This window comes from Protopterus annectens, chromosome 13.part0, assembly GCF_019279795.1.
Source record: "Protopterus annectens isolate FY-2018-M chromosome 13.part0, PAN1.0, whole genome shotgun sequence".
NCBI lineage: Eukaryota > Metazoa > Chordata > Ceratodontiformes > Protopteridae > Protopterus > Protopterus annectens.
Genome location: NC_056747.1, coordinates 1,123,958,537 through 1,123,982,525, shown reverse-complemented (window position 1 = coordinate 1,123,982,525; position 23,989 = coordinate 1,123,958,537). Strand labels below are relative to the sequence as shown.

Sequence of the window (23,989 nt, the reverse complement as noted above, 5' to 3'; positions counted from 1 at the left end):
TCCAGGGTCTCAAACACCTATTATATACAGACAGGCTAAACGCCCTGTTCCTCTACTCAGTTTCGTACAGACTGCTCAGAGGTGACCTGTGTCTGGCATACAAGGCCATCTCAGACTCAGCCTTGATGGAGTTGCTGCATATCTGTAAGATAAACTCCACTCACGCAACCCGCACACAAGGCCTTAACCTGATCTGTGACATTAATAGAACTTCTTGGCGGGATAGATTTGTGTCCCAAAGACTTCCCCAACTGTGGAATAGACTCCCTCTCCATGTCAAGCAGAGTACCTCCCTGCTGGACAGGGGAAAGAGGTGCTGACTTTGAAGGAACATGGGCCAAATTATTGACTAGGCTTATAAAGGCCTCCAGGCCAATAGCCTAGTATCATCCTATGAACCTATGAAAGGTAATATATATAATACAGACAAAAACATAACTACTCGAGAGCTGTCAGGAATGGTCATGTCTTCGCAAATCAACAAAAGAGATCTGGGGTAATTGGGAGAGAGACAATATGGGTATGGAAGGGTACTCAAGAGCTTTTTGGTTGCCTCGCGCTATTGCAACAGACAAGCTGGATCCGAGGGCTTGGATCCAAACCTGCATGTGAGGATAAAATGAAAATTGACAACATTAGATCCACAGTTTCTCACCACTCTTCTGTTTCTTAGAGCAAAACCTCTGTGGGGTAGAGAGCTGTATTCCTATGACAGAAAGAGTCTTCTCATCTTTTACACTTATACACAGTATTTCCTTAATTTTAAGCCCTAAGTGTGTTGAGCCATCATAAGGGGCATTGACAAAGGACACCCTGAAGTATTCTGTAACGTCACATAAGTGCATCTAGACATGTCTCCTTATGGTAATGCTAGTACCTATGGCTCTCAAAGTGCCCTCTCTCACATTAAGATATTAAGTGCATTGGCACATTTGAAAGAGACTGCAGGGTGGCTAGCTGTGAATCCAAGGTTTTCTTGTCCTCTTTTCAGCTAGCTCTTTCTTGGTGGTGGCTGCCACTATCATGGATCAACAGCCAGTCCCTTGCTCCAGTGCCGATGGTCCTTGGGAGAGATTAGGTATTTATTTGGTTTAAAGAGAAATGGTTCAGCCAATTCTAGCTCATTCCCTACCTGACTACAGATGAGGTTGACCATCTCTTCGTCCATAAGGATCACCCAAGAAGCAACAGGTCGGAAATGAGGGTCTCAAGAAACACCGTCTCCTCTTGGGAAGGGGCTTCAGTGGGACCACCCACCTTTCTGTTTCAAAAGTCTCAGGATTTCCCTGAATAAGATGTCTTCTACTGGGGATCTGAAGAACCCCTCCCCTTCACTGAAATCAGTATCTTCAGTTAAGGACTCCTGGGGAAGTCAATGTGGCTTCTTTTATACCTATGCTTCTAAGGAGCCTCTACTACGGGATGTTCCAGGAAGGACTCAGAAGAAGAATGGGAGTCCCCAAACTGGACCATCTCAAGGCTTGATGGTCTCATCTGTCCCAACAGGATGGGATGAGTACACTCAGGACCCAAAGGCATTCTGTAGGGAATGGACGGAGGGCACGCTCTCGACAGCCTTAAATGCTGAAGCCGAAGGAAAACCTGAAATTGTTATGGACAGAGTTGAGACAACTGCTTAAGGCAAACTTCGGAATTCTGCTCCACTACAGTCTGAGGCTGACATGGTAGCTAACCTGTTTAGCACAGAGGCTCAGAAAAGAAGGGGCAGCTCCAAAAACTTCATAGTTGATCACGTCCTCCGGATCCAATGCCAATACTTTGGCCCTGGGATCCTTTCAGATCCAAGCTAGCCAAAGCTGGTCAGGTCAGAGTAAGCACCAGAGTGGAAACAACCAAGTCTTCGGATCCGACGAGGACAAACTCTGGGTGACACTTGGATCTGTAGTCTCCAAGCTAGATTGGGGTAGGAGTCACAATGGGATGAGGGGAAGGACCTAAGCTCATGAATCCGGCAGTGGCTAGAGCTGGGAAAACCTCCCAACTGAATCTGTGTCCTGAGAAACCTCCTCATCATCCAGTCCACATCTGCTTCACATAGGCTCCTGGTTGACCAGAATAACCGCAAGAAAGAGGCTGTAGAAGGTTGCCTAGAGGATCGGTGAAAGCACCTCTCCAGCAAGAAAGGGGACACAGCCTAAGGGAAATGGACCCCAGAGAAAACCAAAGCTCCAGGAGCAGAAGAGTACTGGATCCAACAATAGGTCCTGAAAGAGGCATCAGATCTGATGGCTTAGATGTCTTCAGTGCCAGAGCAAAGGAAGCAACAGATGACGAACTGCGGTCTGGACAACGCTTTCTGGAATCTTTAGATTTTTCCCTGGGTCTGTCAGCACCTTTATCCCCTTTCAATCTGTCAGAAGATTTCTTGGCAGAACAAGAAGCTCCAGCAGTAACACAGTGAGTATGGGATGAATCTTCCAGCAAAGGCAGAGAGGAGTCCCTTCAAAACCAATTTATTTTTATGTTCAGTAATAGTCCAAGAGTTGAAAGCAGTACACATGGTGCACTGCTCATCGAACTGGGCAGCACCAAGACAATAAACACATTCAGAGTGTGAATCTGAGTCTGGAATCTTTTGGCCACAGGATACACATTTTTTAAAACCCGAAGGTTTTTCCGACATAGTAATACAACAACAGGAACAACAGTAGGGAACAACAGCACAAAATGTGCTCTAATTCACAACCCCAACTACTGACCAAAAAAATGGCTGTGAAACAGTGAAACACTATCTCTAAAGAAAAACACCTGCTGACTCTGTAACAGCTAATGGAGAACTGAAAAAAGCACCAAAGGACGAATAGAGTGAGAGAGAGGGAAACTCTATAGACAGAAACATTTTTTGGATGTAAAGAGAGGAGAAAGACACAAATAAGATAATGGAAAAAAATAGAATATCTAAGACGATATCTTAGAAATTATTTAGGAAAACCTCACTTTTAAGAGCCCATGCCTAAGCGATGAAGATCCATGTCTGTAGCAAAGGAAAAGTAAATGACATCTGAGGTAATGTCATGGGCAGGCTTCATATCTAAAGTCTAGAGTGGCTGAGGTCAGACCTGAGGTCGGATCCAAAGAACCATCTATTGAGGAACAGATGGAACAGACAACATCAGATCCTATGTTAATGACTTTTGACATCTGGGCAAAGATTCTGCAAAGATAAGTAAGTCATCTAAGTCAGAAAAATGTGAATACCATTTAGTCTGCAATACGCTACAGCTGGAGCTAGGCAATCTGTAAACACCCATGGAGAAGCAGACAATCCAAAAGGTAATACAGAAAACTGATAATGTGACTCAGAAATAGAGAACTTTAGAAATTACCTGAAGCCTGTAGCTATGGGAATGTGTTAATAAACATCTTTTAAGACTACTGTTAACAAGAAACTCATGAGAGGAATGAGAAGTTAACAGGTTCTTTAAGATCAACATTTTGAACGTTGGTACTTTCATGTACAGATTTAGAAATGAAAGATCTGATACTAGTCTCCAAGGGCTCTCTTTCTTTGGTACTACAAACATTCTGGACTAGAAGCCCTTGCCCATTCAACTTAACACACACAGGTTCTACAACTCTTTGGGTGTGTAAGGACTAAAGAATCTGAGGGGAAAATTGTTTGATTCGGAGGATGTGCAGGAATTCCCATGAAAAGAGGTTTTTGTATCCAGTGTCAACTGTAACCCTTCTACTCCACTTTTAGCACCCAAGAACATGAAATAGTGATTTGCCAAAGCAGGTGCTTGAGGACCATTTTGTGGGAGAAATGTGTGGAGATACTGGCTGAAGGTGAGGGAAGAGGGAAAATAATGCTGTCATAGACAGTCTGTCCCTTTTTCTGAAATGACCCGTTTCTTGTTATTTCCCTCTAGCCATCTCATTTTAGCACCAACTTTGCCAGAAAAAGACTGATTTTGCTTATTAGGCTTTTTTTTGAAAGATTTGTATTGGGAGACATGCAAAATCTTAAAAACTCACTGAATCTATTTCCTTCTTTCATCACATTGTTTGAGAACCTGGGCAGAAGAAAGGCCTAATAATACCTCCTTATCAACAGCACAATCTAAGATTTCAAACTTTACATCATCAGCAAACCTTTGGTTACACACCCAAGCATATTTTCTCAACAGTGGAGCAGTAGTAGCGGACATAAACACAGTATCAGTACAATCACATAGACACTGTTCAAAGCATGTTTAGATACCTCTGACATGGTTTGAAAAAGAGCCTTCTTCCTTAGGAAGAGTGGTTGCCAATTCCCTTAAACTTGCCATATCACAAAATATAAAATTCTACATATATGCTGGGTAATTAAGAATTCTGAATACTAAAATGGAAGAAGAAAATGACAACATTCTCTTACATATGAGGTCCAACATCTTACCTTCTTTGTCACAAGGAGAAGGGTTTGTGTTGAGAACAAACCTGTTGCCACATGAGATACAGTGGAAAGTGCTGCTGGATCAGATCTAAGTTGACAGAAAAAAAGTTAGCCTGAGATACCTTATACAATTTATCTGCTTTTTAGGGACTGATGGCTGAGTATCATGATGGATTACAGGCAGCAGTCTTAACATTTTCCAAGGCACAGAGTATGGGAGGTAAAGGAGAGGAATGAGGTACGTCTATTTTTAACATATCATAATATCTCCTCAGTTCAGGGAGAGCATCTATTTGTTCACATAAAGATACCTCATTCATCCTGGCTAAGATGTGATTAAAAGAAAACTTCTCCATAAGACAATAACAATTAACATTTTCCTCACAACCAAAGACTGCTGGGATTGGGAATCTGAATCCCTATCTCTGTCAAAGTCAGAATCATCAGACACTGCTTCCTCAGGAATTACTTTTCAATGGAAGCCCGTCTGTAATAGCTTCTGCATACCAGGATTAATCACCTATAGTACCTGCCTTGCCAAGGTAAGAAATTCATCTTTTTTAACTGTAGCTACTTTTTCAGATGAACAATGATCAATTGTTTGTTTTTTCTTAATAGGTGTTGCTGTGAAAGAAGACTAACTCTAAGGAGGAACGTCTGCCCAGTCTAATCGTCTCTTGTCCCACTTAAGACTAAAAGGACCTCCCAGAGTGTCTCCCACAGCCAGAGAAGATGGCTTTCCCATGCCCATATCAGACACTGGACATGGCTGACTCTTGGTTCATGATGACCAAAAAGAACTATAACTTATAAAGCTGGAGAGGTAAGTAAATAGTCTGAAGAACAACCAATGGCCACTGCAGGTTTACCCACTGCCATCTGAAGCGTAGACTGACTACATGACCATGCACGGACTCTTGGTAAGTTATTTTTTTTTTTCTTTCTAGGTACAGCAGAAAAGAAGCCAGCTGAACTGAAGTAAATATCCAAATATCCATCCTGCAGCCAAGGAAGAGGAGTCAAATGAGGTAAGGCTTGCTGGAGCGAGTCTTAAGTTCTTACTGAATGATCACAAGCAGCACACTTAACACTCACAACAATTTTTCTATTCCCTTCACAAGAAAAAAGCACAAGCAATACACAAATTCCTTGTCAGTACCCCGTTAAAATACTTACACTGACACAAAACAATACGGCAGGTAGGTTGTCACGAAGTGAGCATAAACACATACATTCCTGCTCATCCCTCCAGTAACACTTTTTGTCAAAAAATCAAAGTTTACATAAGCAATACATACATTTTCATAAAAATAGCCCCAATTAGTTCAACAGACACTAATAATTAAAATAATGGATGGAGTAGTGGTGCAGCAATAGTGTTGTCACCTCACAACAAGAGGTTCTCTAGTTCGATTCTGCATGTCCTCCCTGCGTTCATGTACATTTTCTCTGGGTGCTCCAGTTTCCTCCCATGTTATAAAGGCATGCATCTGGAGCATTTCTCTCTGGGCCTCTGCTGAAAACTGGCTTTGTTCCAAGTCAGACTTTCCAGATAAACAAATGTTAAATAAATAAAATAAATGGTCCCTGACAGGAAACTTCCAACACTGTAAAAACTGCTGGGTTTCTTAAAGGGGGAAATATTGCTTTTAGCCAGAAAAATAAAATATGTATTAATTGTCTTAAAACTGCAATAATTTATGTGGGAATGCACAGAAGGGTTACTAAACAAGGACTTATCTGCCAGAAACAAAACTATTTGCAGTTGCTGCTCCTGTGAAGCCTGGGGAGATGCTTCTAGACAGGGCAAGAAAGTTCTGAAGAAATCTTCATTCTTACTTATGATTTCTCTCCTGCCACTCAGCAGTCAGAGTGAAGGTGTGTGTGTGTGTGTGTGTGTGTGTGTGTGTGTGTGTGTGTGTGTGTGTGTGTGTGTGTGTGTGCGCGCGAATGAGACTTCAGAAGATAAGCCACACAAATTTATTAAATCACCAATCAGTTTAGCACTTTCACCTTGATACTCAACTGGGATTTCATCAAGTTATTGGTTTAACTTGCACAAACACTTTTTTTAGTTAATAGTATAGCAGTGATATTAGTTACAATAGCAGCTAAAAGCCTTCAGTAAAATGTCACATTATATGAAATTACTTAGCAGCAAACACGAACCAGCATGAAGACAAATTTTTCATTTTATATTTGTTAAAATACAATAATTTAAAATGTTTTGCCAAGATTTTGCACTGCAAGTGACATCTGGTGAATTAAATGCCATGGTGCAATTTGCATAAGTGTAACTGCATTTATTTGAAACATTATTTTATTCAAAGCTTTGTAAATTTAGCCCAAACAAATTTAGCATTCCCCTGCATGATGCAATGTAAGGTGTCTATCCACTAACTTTAATGGCCTCCTCTCTGTGCATGTGCAACTTGCATCCATTAAAGTCTATGGATGCCTCTCATGTTTTCCATTTAGTTGATGCCACTGCAGTTAAAAATCAATGTCAAACATCAGGATCATGAAAAAAAGAAGTTATGTGCTCACCATAACGTTCCATCTGTGTTGTCCACTTTCATTCTTCCTCATCTAATGGGTTTGGATTCGATCCCTCAGATCCAGCTAGGCCATTGCTAAAGTTCGTAGCAACCAAAAACTCTCGAGCTTCTCCCTTACCCATTATGTATCAATCCCAGGTTACCCCTAATCTTGTTTGCTGATTTTTACTAGAAAGAAATATTTGCAGTGTATAGGAAGAAAAAGCAGTGAATTATTCACACGCAGTCAAATAAGGAGAAAACTATACCTGAATCTCAGAATAAACGAGAACAGTGATGTCGTCTAACCACTCATTCTTCCAGAAGTTTAAAAAGGATGGGGGTTGGTGGATGGGGAGTTGCGGAAGAATGAAAATTAGAAGTTATGTACCTACCATAACGTTCCATGTTAGTTGTCTTCTCTCGCCTTCTTTCTTGCTGGATGAGCTCGGAGCCGATCCTCGGCTCCGACTCGGCACTTGCTTAGCTTGAGAACTCCTTTTACCAGCTCGAGGCAACCCTATATCCCATGATGCAAGGCGGGACTACCTCAGATCTCGTTTGGTAGCTAACCTACCCTGCTAAGGACTAACCTAATATATCTTAGGAAAACCAAGTTCATAATAAAGGAGTCCTCTAATGAAGGCTCAGGAGGAAACAACCTGAGAAGAGGAACTCTTCAAGATCTGTCCAGGCCAGGGGGAAGGAGGGAGGGACGCAAGAAAGAAGGCAAGAGAAGACAACTAACATGGAACGTTATGGTAGGTACATAACTTCTAAATGTTAAGTTGTCAATCTCGCCTTCATTCTTGCTGGATGGGACCGCGTCCCTAGCACCTGTATCCCGGGTGGCTCAATGGAACAGACTCTTGAGAACTGTGGAACCAAAACTGGCCCTGTCTCTGGAGGCCAAATCTAACTTGTAATGAGAGACAAAGGTATGAGGAGTGGCCCAAGTAGCTGCTGCACAAATGGTATCAATGGGTAGTCTATCCTGAAAGGCTGCAGAAGTGGATAGACTCCTGATTGAGTGTGCTTTCGGTTTAGAAGGTAGTTGCTTGCCTCTGAGTGAATACACATAAGAAATGGTGGAAGACAACCATCTGGATAAGGTCACTTTAGAAACTGGGAGACCTTTCCTGTTTTCTGCATAGGAGACAAATAATTGGTCCGATTTCCTGAATTGTTTCGTTCTATGCAAATAGTACCTGAGCTGACGATGGACATCCAAAAATGAAGCTTTTGTTCAGCTCTGTCAGAATAATTTGGGAAAAAGACTGGTAGATCGATGGATTGATTAATATTAGTTTGAGAAACAACTTTGGGGAGAAAGGACGGGTTCATTCTTAAGGATACCCTGTCCTTGTGAAAAACCAAGTAAGGGGAACGGATGCAGAGAGCTTGAATCTCGGAAACCCTTCTTGCTGAAGTGACAGCCAGTAAAAATATAGTTTTCCAGGTCAATAATTTCAATGAACATGAAGCAGACGGTTCGAAGGGTGGTAACATTAAGGATGCTAACATTAAATTTAGATCCCATTGTGGAGGAGGATGTTTTATTGGTGGCTTCAGGAGAAACACTCCTCTCAGAAAGGCTTTGCATAGTCTATGTGACATAATGTTATGATCTTGCAAGCCAACATGATACTTGGAAATAGCAGCCAGTTGAACTTTTACTGTAGATGAAGAAGATCCTGACTGAAAAACTTCAGCCAGGAAATCTAAAACAGAATGCACAGGAGCAGTAAAGGGATCAATATTTCTGGAATTTGCCCAAATGGAAAAACGTCGCCACTTGCTAGCATAAACGGTTCTGGTGGACGACTTCAAAGAAGCCACTAAGATATCTCTGACCGGATCAGAGATCATAGGAAGCCTGGCTAGGGAAGGAAGTGGAGCAACCAAGCAGTGAGGTTGAGAGAATGAATGGCCGGAGCTGTTGACCCAACTGGTGGATCAAAAGATCCGGAACTGGGTCCAGATGCCAGGGCTGCACCAGGAGGTGACGATGCAGAGACGGAAACCAAATTTGTCGAGGCCAGTAAGGGGCAATGAGAATCAACTTGGCCCTCAAAACGGTGGCTTTCTGAATGACTTGTGGAATCAAGGGAAAAGGAGGAAAAGCGTACAGAAGTCCCGGGGCCAATCCTGGGTTAGAGAGTCTCTCATGGGTTGGCCTGGTAGGGGAAAGAGGGTGAAAAAATCGGGGCACTTGTTGTTTTGGGGTGTAGCAAAAAGATCGCAACAAGGTGTGCCCCACTTCAGAAAAATCTGGTCCACTACAGATTGATTGAGAGACCACTCGTGAGGCATGAGAATGGATCTGCTCAGCCTGTCCGCCAAGAGGTTGGACCTGCCGGGACGTCGTTGCTATCAGAAACCGATGAGAGGAGATTGCCCATTGCCAAAGTCTGAGAGCTTCTCGACACAACGGATAGGACCTGGTCCCGCCCTGCTTGTTGATGTACCAGACCACGGACATGTTGTCCGTTTGCACTGCAATAGTCCCAGTGTGAAGAAAGTCGTTGAGGGCTTGCAACGTTAAAAGCACCGCTCTCATCTCCAGGACATTTATGTGCAGATGGTATTCTATGGGTTGCCACGTCCCGTGGACCATCCTGCCCTGATAATGCCCCCACCCGATCAGAGAGGCATCCGTAGTAACTGTGGCAACCGGAGGAGGGGGAACAAAAGGTCGGCCCTGATGAAGAAGAGGGGAAGATATCCACCAGTTCAGATGAGTCCTGCACGATTGTGTGACTAAGATTTCGTGACTCATCGGAAGACTGTGGAACGACCACTGAGTGAATAACATCCATTGCAGAAGACGCATGTGGAAGCGAGCCAGTGGTAGAAGAACAATGGCCGCAGCCATAAGACCTAGAACCTTTAGTATCAATCTGGCTTTGACTTTGCTGCTCTGCAATAAAATCCGAACGTATTTTTGGATGTCCAGAATTCTTTGATCTGTTAGTCTGGCTAACATTTTGACGGTGTTTAATTCTGCGCCTATAAAGGTGATAGATTGGCAAGGCCGCAGAGAAGATTTTTCGAAATTCACTGAAATTCCCAAACTCTTGCATAGCTGCAGAGTGTAGTCTCTGGTCTGAAGAAGCTGACGCCTGGTGGTGGCGGAGAGGAGCGAGTCGTCTAAATAAGGAAACACCTGGAATCCTTGACGTCTCAGATGAGCTGTGACCACTGCCATGCATTTGGTAAACACTCTGGGGGCTGAAGTGAGGCCAAAAGGCAGGGCTCTGAATTGATAATGACTGGTCCCTAGCCGAAAGCGGAGAAACCTTCTGGAGCGCCTGTGAATCTTTATGTGATAGTACGCGTCCTGAAGGTCTATCGAGCACATCCAGTTGTCCTTGCCCAGAAAGGGCAGAATGGACTGAAGCGTGACCATCCGGAATCTTGCCTTCTTGACAAATCTGTTTAGACTGCTCAGGTCTAATATTGGTCTCCAATCTCCCGTCCTTTTGGGGACCAAAAATAATCTTGAGTAGACGCCGGATCCTACTTGGTCTGCTGGAACAGTCTGGACGGCTCTTTTTTCTAGGAGCTTTGAAACCTCCTGTTCTGCCAAATCCCTTTGACCGGGTGAGATGTCTGGAAGGGATTGTTGAGGTCTGGGATACCTTCGAAGGGATTTTGTAACCCTCGGATATGATCGACTGTACCCACATATCTTGTGAAAGGGAATGCCAGGCTACTGGGTACAGCGAAATCCTTCCCCCGACTGCCTCCAAGGGTGGACAGTCGGGCAACACCTCAGAGGTGCTGAAAAGGCTTCTCAGGAAGAGACTCCCTGTTGCCCTGGTTCTGAGGACCTCCTCTGCCTCTAGGGCGGCGTCTATTATTGTTACCCCCCTCTGCCTCTGGGGGTAAACTGACCACGTGTGTCCGGCGCAGCTCCTTGGGCTTTGCGGAACCACATCTTCCCTCCCTTCTGACCCTTGGGATAGGGTCTAGAAGGGGTGGAAAAATGGACTCCAACGGCAGAAAGAGTTTTACCGTCCTGCTCACACCTGGTCAAGGTTTCCTTCACCTGAGGTCCGAACAAAGCCGAACCGTCAAAGGGGGTATTGGTGAAGGACGCCTTAAAGGGGTCCATAAAATTACAAAGCCGCATCCAGGCTTGGCGTCTAAGAGCCACTCCTGTGCCTGCAGCCCTGCTCGCTCCATCGGCTGCATAGGATATGAGCCGCATGGAGGAGTTGGTTAAGGAATTCAGGATTGCTAGCTGTGAGGCAATCTTTTCTTGAGCCCCAGCAGCAGAAGGATCCTGGACCACTTCACCTAGTTCCTTGAGAATATCTCTTTGAAGCCTGGTGAAGTGACAAAGGTAGTTCAGCGAACGCATAGCAAAGGTCGCTGAAGAAAACATCCGCTTTCCATACCTGTCCATGGTCCTAGAATCTTTGTTAGGAGGATGGACAGGTACTGAAGGATCCGCAGTTCCTTCTTGGTGGCCGCCACCACCATAGCATCCACAGAGACGCCCTTGGAAAGAAACTGCTTGTCTGTAGGGGCCGTAATAAATTTGGATGGTCTCCTGGGGACAGGTTCCACAGAATCTGGAGCTGCCCACGCCTTCCGAGCCACTACCTGCATAAGTGGGTCGAAGGCGGAGACACCCAGGAGGTGGAGGGTCGGGATCCAAAAGCCTCCAGGTATACCGACTCATCCTCGGAGGGGTCAATGGAGGGCCAATTCCCCTCTGTTTGAGGAGCTCAAGGATGTCTGAAAAGGAGACATCCTCAGAGGGGATCGTGGGAACCCTCCGACTCATCTAAGTCGGTATCAGATGTAGTAGACTCAGGAGTCTGTGTGTTTCCTCTTACACGTCCTCTTCCAAGGGGTTCCCCTGCAGGGTCAGGAGAAACCTCGGAAGAGGAAGATATTCCCAATGGGGAAACCTGGGGCGATGGATCCCTGGGCCTGAGAGCAAGAGGCTGGCAAGAGGCGTCTACAGGCACCGAAGAGGGAGGAGCTAGAGGGATGGACCGTTGACCTGGCTCAGGTGCCAGGACACTCCTCATCATCTCAAAGGCTCCCCTCCCCGGGAGACCGGAATATTCCCGTTCCGAGGAAATAGGAATTCCCGGCTCCACTGAGAGGGAAGGCTCCGAGGCCGATGTCGGTGCCGAGCTTACCAAAGCCGAAGCCCCGAGAGGGAGAGCGGGGTCGGACAAGGGTCCGATGCCTCTAGCCCCCTCGGAGCCGACAAGGGAAACTCGACGACCGGATCCCTCCAAGAAAGGTCTCAAGGAGGAGATCGGAGCCGAAGACGACAGAGCCAAAAAAGGATGTATCGGCTCCGGCGCCGACACAGTCGCTGTCCCGAGAAGCTCCGGCTCCGAACTCTGGTGGGGAGTCGGAGGAGGAAGTTCAAGGGGTGAAGCAATAGCCAAAGTCTGCTGAGACGGGCTATGGAGCATTTGGGCCAGTGCCTGCGACTTTAACAGCCTGCTTACCACCCTCTCTAAATCATGGTCAGACAGCCTGGAAGATCTCGAAGATCGGCTCCGATGACTCCGCTCTGACAAAAGAGGAGACCCCGGAGCCGAGTGGATAGATTCCAAAGAAGGGGACCGAGATCTCTTCCTGGATGAAGTCATCGGAGCCGACGTCCTATGGGTTCCAGATGGAGCCGAAGGCTTCTCGGCTCCGATACTGGATAATGTGTCGGCTCCAACCGGAGCCGAAAAGGCAACAGCAGATTGGGTGTCGGAACCGATCGGAACCGACCCTACCTGAGAAGAAGAAAGATCGGCTCTGGCCGGAGCCGATCTCGACTCCGAAGGAGTCGGAGCCACCGGGGAAGGCTTGGAAGCTGTAGCCTGACCCTTAGATGGCTTGGAAGGCTTACTGGACCCAGGTTTAGTGGGTGAACCTTCCGGCTTTAGCAAGCCACGGAGGATTAATTTATTCCTCCTTTCCTGCAGGACTCGCTGGCTAAAAGAGTGACACAAAGCACAGGAGTCCTGCAGGTGTAAAGGCCCCAGGCAGTAAACACAAGAAGTGTGACCGTCTGTCAGAGACATTTTCTGACAGCACGAGTCACACTTCTTGAAGCCCGAGACCTTTACCTCCTTAGACATAGTCTAAGAAAAGAGTAACAAAAATACTCACACACACACCCCAAAACAGTCACACAATTAACCCCACAAACACAGACACACAGATAGGGATTAATAAGGGAGGCCTAGGCCTAACTGAAAATTTTTAAACTTTTTATAAAAAGTAAAAGTTTTTAACTATAAGGGGAATAGGGTGGATTGTATGAACACTACACACTATAAAATAGGAAAAGGGGAAGATAAACCCTGACTTAAGCTGTTTGAAAAACTCAAACTTACCTCAGCTGGCAAAAAAGGAGACCTCTTCGCAAAGCGGCAAACGAGATCTGAGGTAGTCCCGCCTTGCATCATGAGATATAGGGTTGCCTCGAGCTGGTAAAAGGAGTTCTCGAGCTAAGCAAGTGCCGATCCTCGGCTCCGAGCCCATCCAGCAAGAATGAAGGCGAGATTGACAACTTAACATTGGACAACATAAATGTTATGGTGAGTACATACCTGATGTTGTCAATTTTCTTTCTATCCTCAACTAATGGGTCTGAGTCCCCAGCTACCTAAGATTTCGGGTGGACTCAAGCAAGGATATTCCTGAGCACCACTGAACCAAATGATGCCCTACCTCTGGAGATCAGATCCAATTTGTAAAATGTAGCGAAGGTATGGGGAGTAGCCCAAGTTGCTGCTGTACATATATTATCCATGGGTGCTCTAGACTGGAAAACTGAGGAAGCTGCCATGGATCTAGTCGGACGAGCATGTAACGGTTTTGGTAAGGTAATACCCAAATTGCTATAAATAAATGAAATGCAGTTAGCCATCTGACTAAAGTTACTTTGGCAACTGGCTTTCCCAATTTAACTTATGCAAATAAAACAAACAATTGGTCCATTTTTCTGATGTCTTTTGTCCTGTGTAGGTAAAAACATAATTGTCTATGAACATCCAATAAATGTAACATGTATTCACCTCTTTTAGCAAATTTAAGAAAGAATACTGGCACATCTGGACTGATTTACATTAGATTCTGACACCACCTTAGGAAGAAAGGATGCACTGGTTTACAGTATAACTCTATCCTTGTGAAAAATCAAACATGAAGGTTTTGAAGATAAGGCTTATATCTCTGAAATTTGTCTGGCAGAAGTAATGGCTACCAGAAAAACTGTCTTCCAAGAAAGCTATTTAAGGTAACACTTAACTGCTGCTTCGAAGGAAGAATGAGTAAGTACCTGCAGTACCAGATTCGGGTCCCATGGGGGAGCAAGGTCTTCAAAAGGAGGTCTTAAAAAAGGGTGCTTCAGAAAAAGGCTTTGCAGAGCTTGTAAGAGGCAACAAAGGAACTTCCAAATCCAATGTGAAAAATTCAATATTGCTGCTAACTGAGCCTTAACTGTACAGGAACTCACTCCATCTTTAAAAAGTAGGAGATGAAAAAGGATCAACATTATTTAGATGTGCCCAGTAAACAAACCTCTTCCATTTATTTATCCATAAGGTTTATGGGAAGAAGAAAGTGTATGTCAGAGTGAGGAAGACAGCATAGGTTGTCTGGCTATTAACGGAATTGGAGAAGTCAGGCTGTCAGCCTTAGGTTTGATATGTCTGGATGAATCATGCCTGTCAAATGAGACAGGAGGTCTGGAGTTGGATCCAGAACCCAAGGTTGGCGAAGGAAGTGATGCCAAAGAAGGAGGAACCAAATCTGTCAAGGCCAGTAAGGTGCAATGAGGATGACTTTGCCCTTCAACATGGCAGCTTTCTGTATGAATTTTGGAATTAGTGGGATTGGTGGATAGGCGCATAGTAGAATGGGACTCCAATCATGAAGTACAGCATCCTTCGTTGATTTCCCCTTTAGGGGGATTAGGGCAAAGAAGCTATTGCATTTATTGTTTAGGGGAGAAGCAAAGAAGATCGTAGCAAAGCTGGTCTCACTGACAAGAAATAACTTTCATCATGTTTTTGTTGAGACCACTCATGAGGTAGAAGCATGCACCTGCTCAGCTTATTTGCTTTCACAGTGGACTTCCCCGGAATGTGCATTGCTATAAGAAAGCGGCTGGATGAGATCAACCATTATCACACTTTGAGCACTTCTCGACATAAGGACCAAGATTTGATCCCTCCTTGTTTGTTGATGTACCAAACCACTGACATATTGTCCATTTGAATTGCAATCGTCCCAGGAGGGAAAGCATCCTGAAGGGCCTGCAATGCTAAAAGCACTGCTCTAATTTCTAGGACACTAACATGCAAGTTAGCCTCTTCAGGGGACCAAGTGCCTTGGACTGTTTTCACCACAAAATGCCCCCCCCCCAACTGGGAAACATCCGTGGTCACTAGGGCCTTGGGCTGAGGGTAAACAAATGGATGGCCTTGTAGAACATGATCTGACTGAATCTACCGCCTGAGATCTCTGTTGCATATGTGAGCGATTCGAATCAGAGTAGACATGGGCTGGTAAAGTACTGACCATTGCATGGCTAGCATCCACTGAATCATCCTCATGTAAAATCTGGCTAAAGGTGTGAAGCTGCCGGCCTAGCTAGCTAGAGTTTTGTAAATACTTATATGTCATTGCAAACATTAATATGATCCATAGGCTTGTCTCACAAATGTAAGTAAACTGTATGTTATGTGCTGAGCTTCAAAAATGTAAACACAGTGCACCCTGTTGGAGAAGAGCAGAAATGTACATGGACTATATGCCTATGCAAATGTATGTTTTCATGGTAGAAGTTGGAACATACACAGTTAATTTGCAAAACTCTAAGAAAATAAATTGATAAGTAAGAGTTTTACAACTGTGTTTTCCACAGCAAAGACACAGCATGTCTGCAGCTAGAAATTCTTTATATTGTCTGGAAACAGAAATAATTACAGATTTCAAGGGTAAAAGTATTTAACTGGTTTTACGACTTCCAGTTCCATACAACTTCTTAGGGATAAGTATTTTGACACAGAGGTGCTAATTTTAAAGTTTCTGTTAGCCTGGGAACTAAAGACAGAAGTGACAAGAATGATGTAATCTGAGATAATCCAGCAGAAATGTTTGACAGTAATTTAAGAACTATCTCAGAGAGTGAGTCTGTGCATTTTGTATCTTGTCTTGGATCTGAAGACATCCATCTTCAGCACTTCTCATCTGTATTTGCCTTGCTCTGCAAGTAAGACTTAGATCATAGTATCTCTCTTAGAGATGGACAGGAATATAGTAAGATTAGTCTACGTGTTTTCTGTATTTATGCGAGACTGTCCTGCAATGTTGTTTTGAAGTATTTCCTGTGATTCTGAACTCTGCTGTCACTGTGTTGAGTTATTGAGTTTTGTCTTGTGCTTTTATTATTTATTATTAAATAGATATTAAACCTTTTAATTGCAGCTGGTTTGTTTAGAGATATTTAAGCGTTTATAGTACTTGCATATGTATTTGCTGACACTGTATAGACCACTCCATTAGCCTTAAAAGTTTGGTCACACTTACCCTTTGGATAACAGTAACATTACACTGTAGACTGGTCACCTCCTTTGGGAAGGGTCTTAAAGTAGCTGATAAGTAAGGGTGGTTGGTAGCAGTGCTTACTACCTTATAGTCTGGGCAGAAGGGGGCATAGCTAGTGAACCTGTGCCAGCCTTCCCCAGGAGTGTCTGTGTGTTTGTATAGAAATCAAATCTCAAAGTGCGTGTGTGTCAGCTACTTGGACAGGGACAAGAAGCACTGGTTGGACAGAGAGGGTGCTGGAGGCTTTGGCTTGACCACTCAGCTGAGATCTTAACCCTATAGCTGTGCCAGTGGGGAGACGTATTGGGGATCTGGAAAGAGAGGGAGAAACCAGCCCCAGATGGACTGTGATCTCTGTATGCTCTTAAGGGAAATTGTACTTTACTGTGTGTGTACTTGTCATCCTTCCAATGTGCACGTCCCTTACTCATGTTAGTGGTGAAGATTGAGGCTCCTTGATTACTGGACCAGTGCGGGGGCATTACAAAAGGTGCCAGTGTTACTGTGCTGTCACTGATCCCAAAACTTGAAGGACCAAGTGGGCTGAAATCTTGGTACTGCAGATTATTTTTCTGACCTGTGATCTTATGATCTGAACACTTGAGGAAGGCAGTGAAGCTATGATTGATTTTGTATTAACTAGCACTCCTATGAATTCTAAACTTGAGTTGGATCCAGTTGAGAATTTTCATAGTTTCTAGTTATCCCCAGGAGATAACACATCTATAGAACCTGAGCTCTTGCCCTTATTAATTGATGCCTAGTCAGAGCAGTAATGAGCCAGTCATCTACATAAGGAAACACCCAGAATCCTTGCAGTCTCACATGAGCTGCTACTACTGTCATACATTTAGTGAACACCAAGCGGGCTGTGGTGAGACCAAAGGGCAAAACTCTGAATTAGTAATTACTGTCTCCCAGGCAGAAGCAGAACTACCTTCTGGATTGTCTGTTCATCTTTATGTGATAGTAAGCATCCTGAAGGTCTACAGTGAGCATCCAGTCATCACTGCCCAGAAACGGAAGAATGGACTGAACCATGACCATCCAAAACATGGTGTGCTGAAATTACATATTTAAGTTGCTATGATCCAGAATTTATCTCCAGCCCCATTTTCTTTGACGCTAAAAATAATCTGGAGAAAGTTTCAGATTCTATCTGGTCTAGTGGGACCTCTTGGATGACTCTTTTTTTCTAGCAGCTTTTGAACCCGAATTGCTGCTTGCTCCCTCTGATTGGGTGGAACATCTGGGATTTTTCTTGAAAATGGGGGTGGAACGGAAAAGGATATTATATATCCTCTGGAAATAATCCTCTGCACCCAGGTATCTGTTGTTATTTCTCTGGTGCAGGGATAGTCTACCCCCATTTGCCTCCACAGTAGGGCAATTGGGCTTCCTTTCAGGAACACTGAAAGGGTATGTCAAAGAATGAATCTCTGGACCCCTGGATCTGTGAGCCACTTCTGCCACGAGGGCAGTGTCTACTATTAAAGTTCCCCCTCTACCCCTGAGTGAACTTCCTCCACATGTGCCCTGGAATGGTCCCTGGGATTTTTTGAACCATATCTCTCAACCTCCTCATTGATTCCCAGAAAAGGATCTTTGAGGGGGTTAAAAAATATACGCCCATGGCAGACAGGGTGTTTCCGTCCTTCTCACACCTGGATAATGTGTCCTTCACTTTGGAGCCAAATAAAGACATGCCGTCAAAAGGAGCACTGATGAACAAAGACTTGAAGGGCTCCACAAAATCACATAAGAGCATACAGGCATGTTTCCTTATAGAAATGCCTGAACCCGCTGTCCTTGACGTCCTGCGGCTACATGCAAAATAAGCCTCATGGAAAAATTGGAAGGGTAGCCAACTGAGAAGTCACAGATGATTGTACTTCTTCAGAAACTAATCCTGAGAAGGTGTTTGAGAGTTCCTTAATCAAATCCCTCTGTAACCTTCAGAGACCTTAAAGCAAAAGTTGCTAAAGCACAGACATGCTTCCCAAACCTGTCCATCACCCATGACTCCCTGTTGGGGGAATGAACAGTGGAACTTGGCATGTTCCTTTTTAGTGGCCGCTGCCACGACCTTGGGATCAATGGGCTCCCCTTTTTCCCAAAACTCTTTGTCCACCACTGGTGGTGTGCCCTGGAATGGTCCCTGGGAATTCTTGAACCACATCTCTTGACTGCCTCATTGATTCCCAGAAAAGGATCTTTGAAGTGGGTGAAAAACATACACCCATGGCAGACAGGGTCTTTCCGTCCTTCTCACACCTGTATATTGTGTCCTTCACTTTGGCGCCAAATAAAGACATGCCGTCAAAAGGAGCATTGACAAACAAAAACTTGAAGGGCTTCACAAAATCACATAAGAGCATCCAGGCATGTCTCCTTATAGAAATGCCTGAACCCACTGTCCTTAAGGTCCTTCAGCTACATGCAAAATGAGCCTCATGGAAAAACTGGAAGGGTAGCCAACTGAGAAGTCACAGATGACTGTACTTCTTCAGAAACTAATCCTGAGAGGGTGTTGTTCCTTAATCAAATCCTTCTGTATCCTTCAGAGACCTTAAAGCAAAAGTCACTAAAGCAAAGACATGCTTGCAAACCTGTCCATCACCCATGACTCCCTGTTGGGGGGATGAACAGTGGAACTCTCTTTTGGCAAGTTCCTTTTTAGTGGCCGCTGCCATGACCATGGGATCAATGGGCACCCCTTTTCCCCAAAACTCTTTGTCCACCAGTGGTGCCATAATTCTGTCTGATCTCCAAGGTATAGGTTTAATGTGTTGGGAACCTTCCACGCCCACTGAGAGATCAACTCAATGAGCTCGTCGATAGACGGAGTCACCCAGGAGGTAGACGGGACAGTACTGAAAGCCTCCAGGAATACAGACACCTCGGATGAAGTCCAGCCACATCTCTGCTTAAGGATTTCAGAGATGTCTCCAAATGAAACATCTTCAGGTGACTGTGGGGACCCTTTACCTTCATCTAAGTCTGTATCTTCTGTGATAGACTCCTCTGAGGAATTCAAGTGCTTCCTCTTACATGTCTTCATCTTAGGGACCTCCTCAGTGGGATGCTCTGGGGAGGTACCAGAAGAAGTCAGGATAACCTGTTGGGAAGCCTGGAGTTTTTGTACTGGCTGTCCCTGTGGAAAAGAGTGATGAGACTCAGAGTGCAGAGACATCAAGGTTGCAGGCTGAAGATCTGAAGGGGTAGGATCCATCTGAGCTGCTAAGGCAGAGAATGCTCTCTCCATAACCGCAAAGGCAGACCACCCCAGACAGGAAAAAGATCTTAGATAAAAAAAAAATGTTTGGCCAGTGTCCCTCCCTTCTCCGAAGGCAATCCCCTCCAAGGTAGAAGCCGGGGATGAGCTAACCTGTGCCGAGGCTCCGAGATGCAGAGACAGGTCCGACAACTTCAGAGTCAACTCCAACACATCAGATTTGACACAGAAGCCTTGGCTCCGAGAGCTCTCTGGATCTGACTGAACTGCAGTGCTCAGAGCAGACCTCAGATCTGAGGATAAAGCTATCTTCTGATCCGAGGCAAACTGGGCTGGACGACTCAGATTCAAGGACTTTGAGACAGTAGATAGAGACAGAGGAGGAACTGGTAAAGGGGGTATGGTAGAATTTATTTATTTATTATTTATTTACATTTGATAATCGGGTAATGTCCAACTGGACCAGAAGCCTGTTTTCAGTGGAGACCTGGGGAGAAAAGCTCCAAGGAACATTACATAATTATACATTTGTACATATGACAATTACAATAGGAGTTCAAATGCAAGTTCCTTCACATTGTATCTAAAAGCATATAACAATGGTAGTACAATAAGCTTATACTATTCATGCAGACAAAACAAAAATATATATTTGGGTATTTTCAGGATAAAAATATTACAAACTGAAGCTAAGAAGGCTCAATTGCCAAGAAATATTGACAGTGGGTGGTGGAGAAAAGGAAGTTAGACAGTACTAGGTTAAATTCATTAGCCTGGTACAGAACAAGAGCAAAGCCTATGTTTGGTGAAATAGCGGCCCTCCTGACCCGAAGGGGTAGGATCCGACAAGGCACCCATCTGAATCTGTGCCAACAGAATTTTTTGCACCACTCTTTCCACATCCTCAAGAGTGAGTGGAAATTACAGAGGGGGCCATGGGTCTCTCCAAAAACGGTGAGGGGACCATGCAGTGTACCAGGTCCACAGAAGGTGAGTATTTAGTCTTTGGTCGATAAATAAAATTGGAAGAAGTGGCTGAATCTGGTAACATTTTTGTTAGATCTGAAGAAGTTAGATCCAATGATTTTTTTCTGCTTAGGGTCCGATGATATGGTCAGATCTGATAATTTTTCTCCTTTTCTTTTTAGGATTCGATGTTGAGGTTGGATCAGAAAGAGGTCTCTTTTTGGAATGCTCTGAGGCCCTACAGATGGAAAAAGGAGAAGAAGAAGGAGGACCCGGAGTAGGAGATTTTGACTCTTTAGATTTAGCACCAGATAAAGCCTCCCCAAATTCAGAAGGAAGTAAACCTTTTAGGATCAATTTATTCTGCCTTTCAACAAGGGCCCTGGGATTAAACCCATGGCAAATACTACAGCCTTCCTGTAAATTAAGAGGTCCAAGACAATACACACAAAATGTGGGCATCTGATACAGGAATTTTGTGCCCACATTTGAGACATTTTTTAAACCCTGCTGGGCCTTTCTCTGCCATAGCAACAAAAGCAATGATAGTACAATATACTATTAACAAGAAAACAGTAAGGAGGACTAAACATTTTCTTTTTTTGTAAAGAGACAAACTCGAAAAAGAAAAAATAGAAAATATTACAAGCAATGGTAAATAAAGAAACCACACTGAGTGTAGAAACTAGAAAGGAATACTAACAGTGGGATTCAAGGTACATCTGTATAGAAAAAGGGAAAAAGAAAGAAAGACAACATATAAATGCATGAGATAAGGTAAAGCATAGTAAAAATCCCAATAATAAAAAGGTTTTAACTGTAAATAAATGCAAAATTAAAAAAAAAAAAAATTAGGCTTATCTGCTTGAGAGTAATGGTCACCACATCTTTCTTATATAGCGGAAAATGAGAGCGGGGGTACTTGAGGTTGGTGCATTATGGGTAAGGGAGCAGCTCAAGGGTTTTTGGTTGCCATGAGCTTTAGCAATAGCCAAGTCGGATCCCACCCATTAATTAAGGATAGAATGAAAACTGACAACATCATATCAAATTTTATGTTTTTTGTTTTATCTGAAAAAGTCTGAAAACAGTTGCCAATAAACTGAAGATGCAGATCGGCATTTAATGCACCACATACAGTAGTGTGACAGGTATGTCACAAAAGCATGATAAAACACTTCAAGATTAGTTTCATCTATAGCTCATTTATTGTAATATGAAAGATACTACAGCAGCAATGGTTTCTCTATGCACCCCCCCCAAGCAAAATACAAACATACCTGTTCTTAGCATAAAGCTGAGAGCCACAAAGTTGCTTGTAGCCATCTCCAAGTGTTGACCAGGGACCATAAAAAACTGAAGCATCAACAGAGCTTGAGTAATCAGATGCTGACATTAATGATGAATTGAAAGACTGATGTGGTTCCATGTTCTCCTTATTCCTACATGTCCCAAGAAAGAAAAATGGCTGTTAAATAATTAAAATACAAAATATTCATGTCTTTGACATATATCTCCTCATAATAACATATTGTAACTTAAAATTAAAAGGAAGCTTAGATACTTGCAGGGGAGAACTTTCAACCAGTATTTTTTCCAAACTGTTTTTGAAGCTGGTTTCTGAAGCTCCCAACAATCACAGTGGAAACAAGTACATAGTCTGTTGTAAGATATATCAGCAGGATACAGAATTCTACCCGTCTAGATGGTGAGCCCCTGAAGTCTAGTCAAATGGTCACGGATATGTGGGATTTAGTTTGCTCTCCTACTAGATGACAATGGACTGCTAATACTCTGGGAAGGTAACCAACTTTCCCCAATTTCCCTTATAATATTTTAAAGAGCTAATAATCATATTCAAAATGAAGACATTTAGGTATTACACATGTATGTATTAATGGAGTATGTAAGGATTAAATGCAGCCTCCTCACAATCCCCAAATCACATACAAAAGTAAAATTAGTGTGGTACAAGTACTTTCTTGTTAACACACCAACAAAGATGTTATTTATGACACATCTGATAAAATCCCTGGCTTACCAGATAGCCAAAATATCAGAAAGCTTAGGCACTTCAGAAGATTCTTAGTATCTCAGATAAGGTAAAGGATGTATTCTGGCTCCCATACACGTATGCCTTCCTATAATCATGGTGGATGGAGACCAGTTCTCTTTTACAAGAAGGGAGAAATCTTAAAAGAATTAATAAACATTAAAAATGAAAACTGCCAGAACCTGGAATTCTCTCCCTCAACACATAGAAAATATTCCCAACTATTCTACCTTTAAAACAAAAACAAAAGAATATCTCATAAACACCTGGCTTTGCCCATGTAGCTCTCCTGGATAGGCTTCTTTCTTGTAGTTTTTCTCAATTAGTCTCAGCACCCTTTAGCAGCACTACTGCTCCATCCGAGCTGTTTCAACTTTTGGGACAAGCTCTGTTAGCTTTAATGCATGTAATTGTTTTAAGCATCTCTGTATTATGCCATTGTATTGTCACTAAACGTTTCCTTTCTTTACTAGCCAAGTTTTATGCTGACATAATTTCTTGGATTTTTATATTTTTATTTTAGTCTCTGAAAGTGTTAATTACTCAATTATCCATAGAGCAGTACATTTTTATTCTCTGTTTGTGCTATTACTATAATGTCTTAATTACTTTACTTACTAATGTATAATTCTAGATCTTACTAATTATATTTTGCATTACTATTAATTTCTGTCTTTTGTGGAGCTTTTCTCCCCGGGTCTCTGCTGAAAACAGGCTTCTGGCCCAGTTGGACACTATCCAGTTAACAAATGTAAATGAATACAATTTCCACAGATACTTAGTTGTGTGTAAGAAACAGTCTGTTTACCACTTTATGTGATGAAACAAAAGAAAAGAATGGTGCAAAAGTCTTTAAGAGCAAAACTCAGTAACCTTCATGCAGATGATAATCTCAGACCTTACTTCAGAAAATAATGTCACCACTTATTTCAATCTTCCAAGTGAACTGACTCTACTGTAAGAGACCAGTGGGTAGTAATAAATAAGTCTCAAAAGACAGAAATAAAGAAATCTAGTTGATAAATGTTGCAAAACTTAAAATACAGGATGATTTGCAGTATGTCAAATTAATGGTACAAAAAGGGAAAACCAAATTTTTGATATACTGAGGACAATCAATGAAAAATATCAATCCAGTTTAATCATAAAGCTACTGTAGTATTGGAGAAAATCAAGCTACATTTACACTTTATGACATTAAAAGGTCTGCA

The 23,989-nt window shown here is 43.2% G+C and overlaps 1 protein-coding gene across 1 annotated transcript in view; it reads right to left on the bottom strand.

The window, feature by feature from the left end:
• The window catches only part of MEIOC (meiosis specific with coiled-coil domain), a 2,160,044-nt gene extending 2,137,882 nt beyond the window's left edge, over positions 1–22,162 (bottom strand). Inside the window, exon 1 of the mRNA XM_044055092.1 lies at positions 22,006–22,162. Coding sequence (XP_043911027.1) covers positions 22,006–22,154 — 149 coding nt within the window. The 5' untranslated portion in view covers positions 22,155–22,162. The remainder of the gene's footprint in view (positions 1–22,005) is intronic.
• Between the last annotated feature and the right edge of the window lie 1,827 nt (positions 22,163–23,989).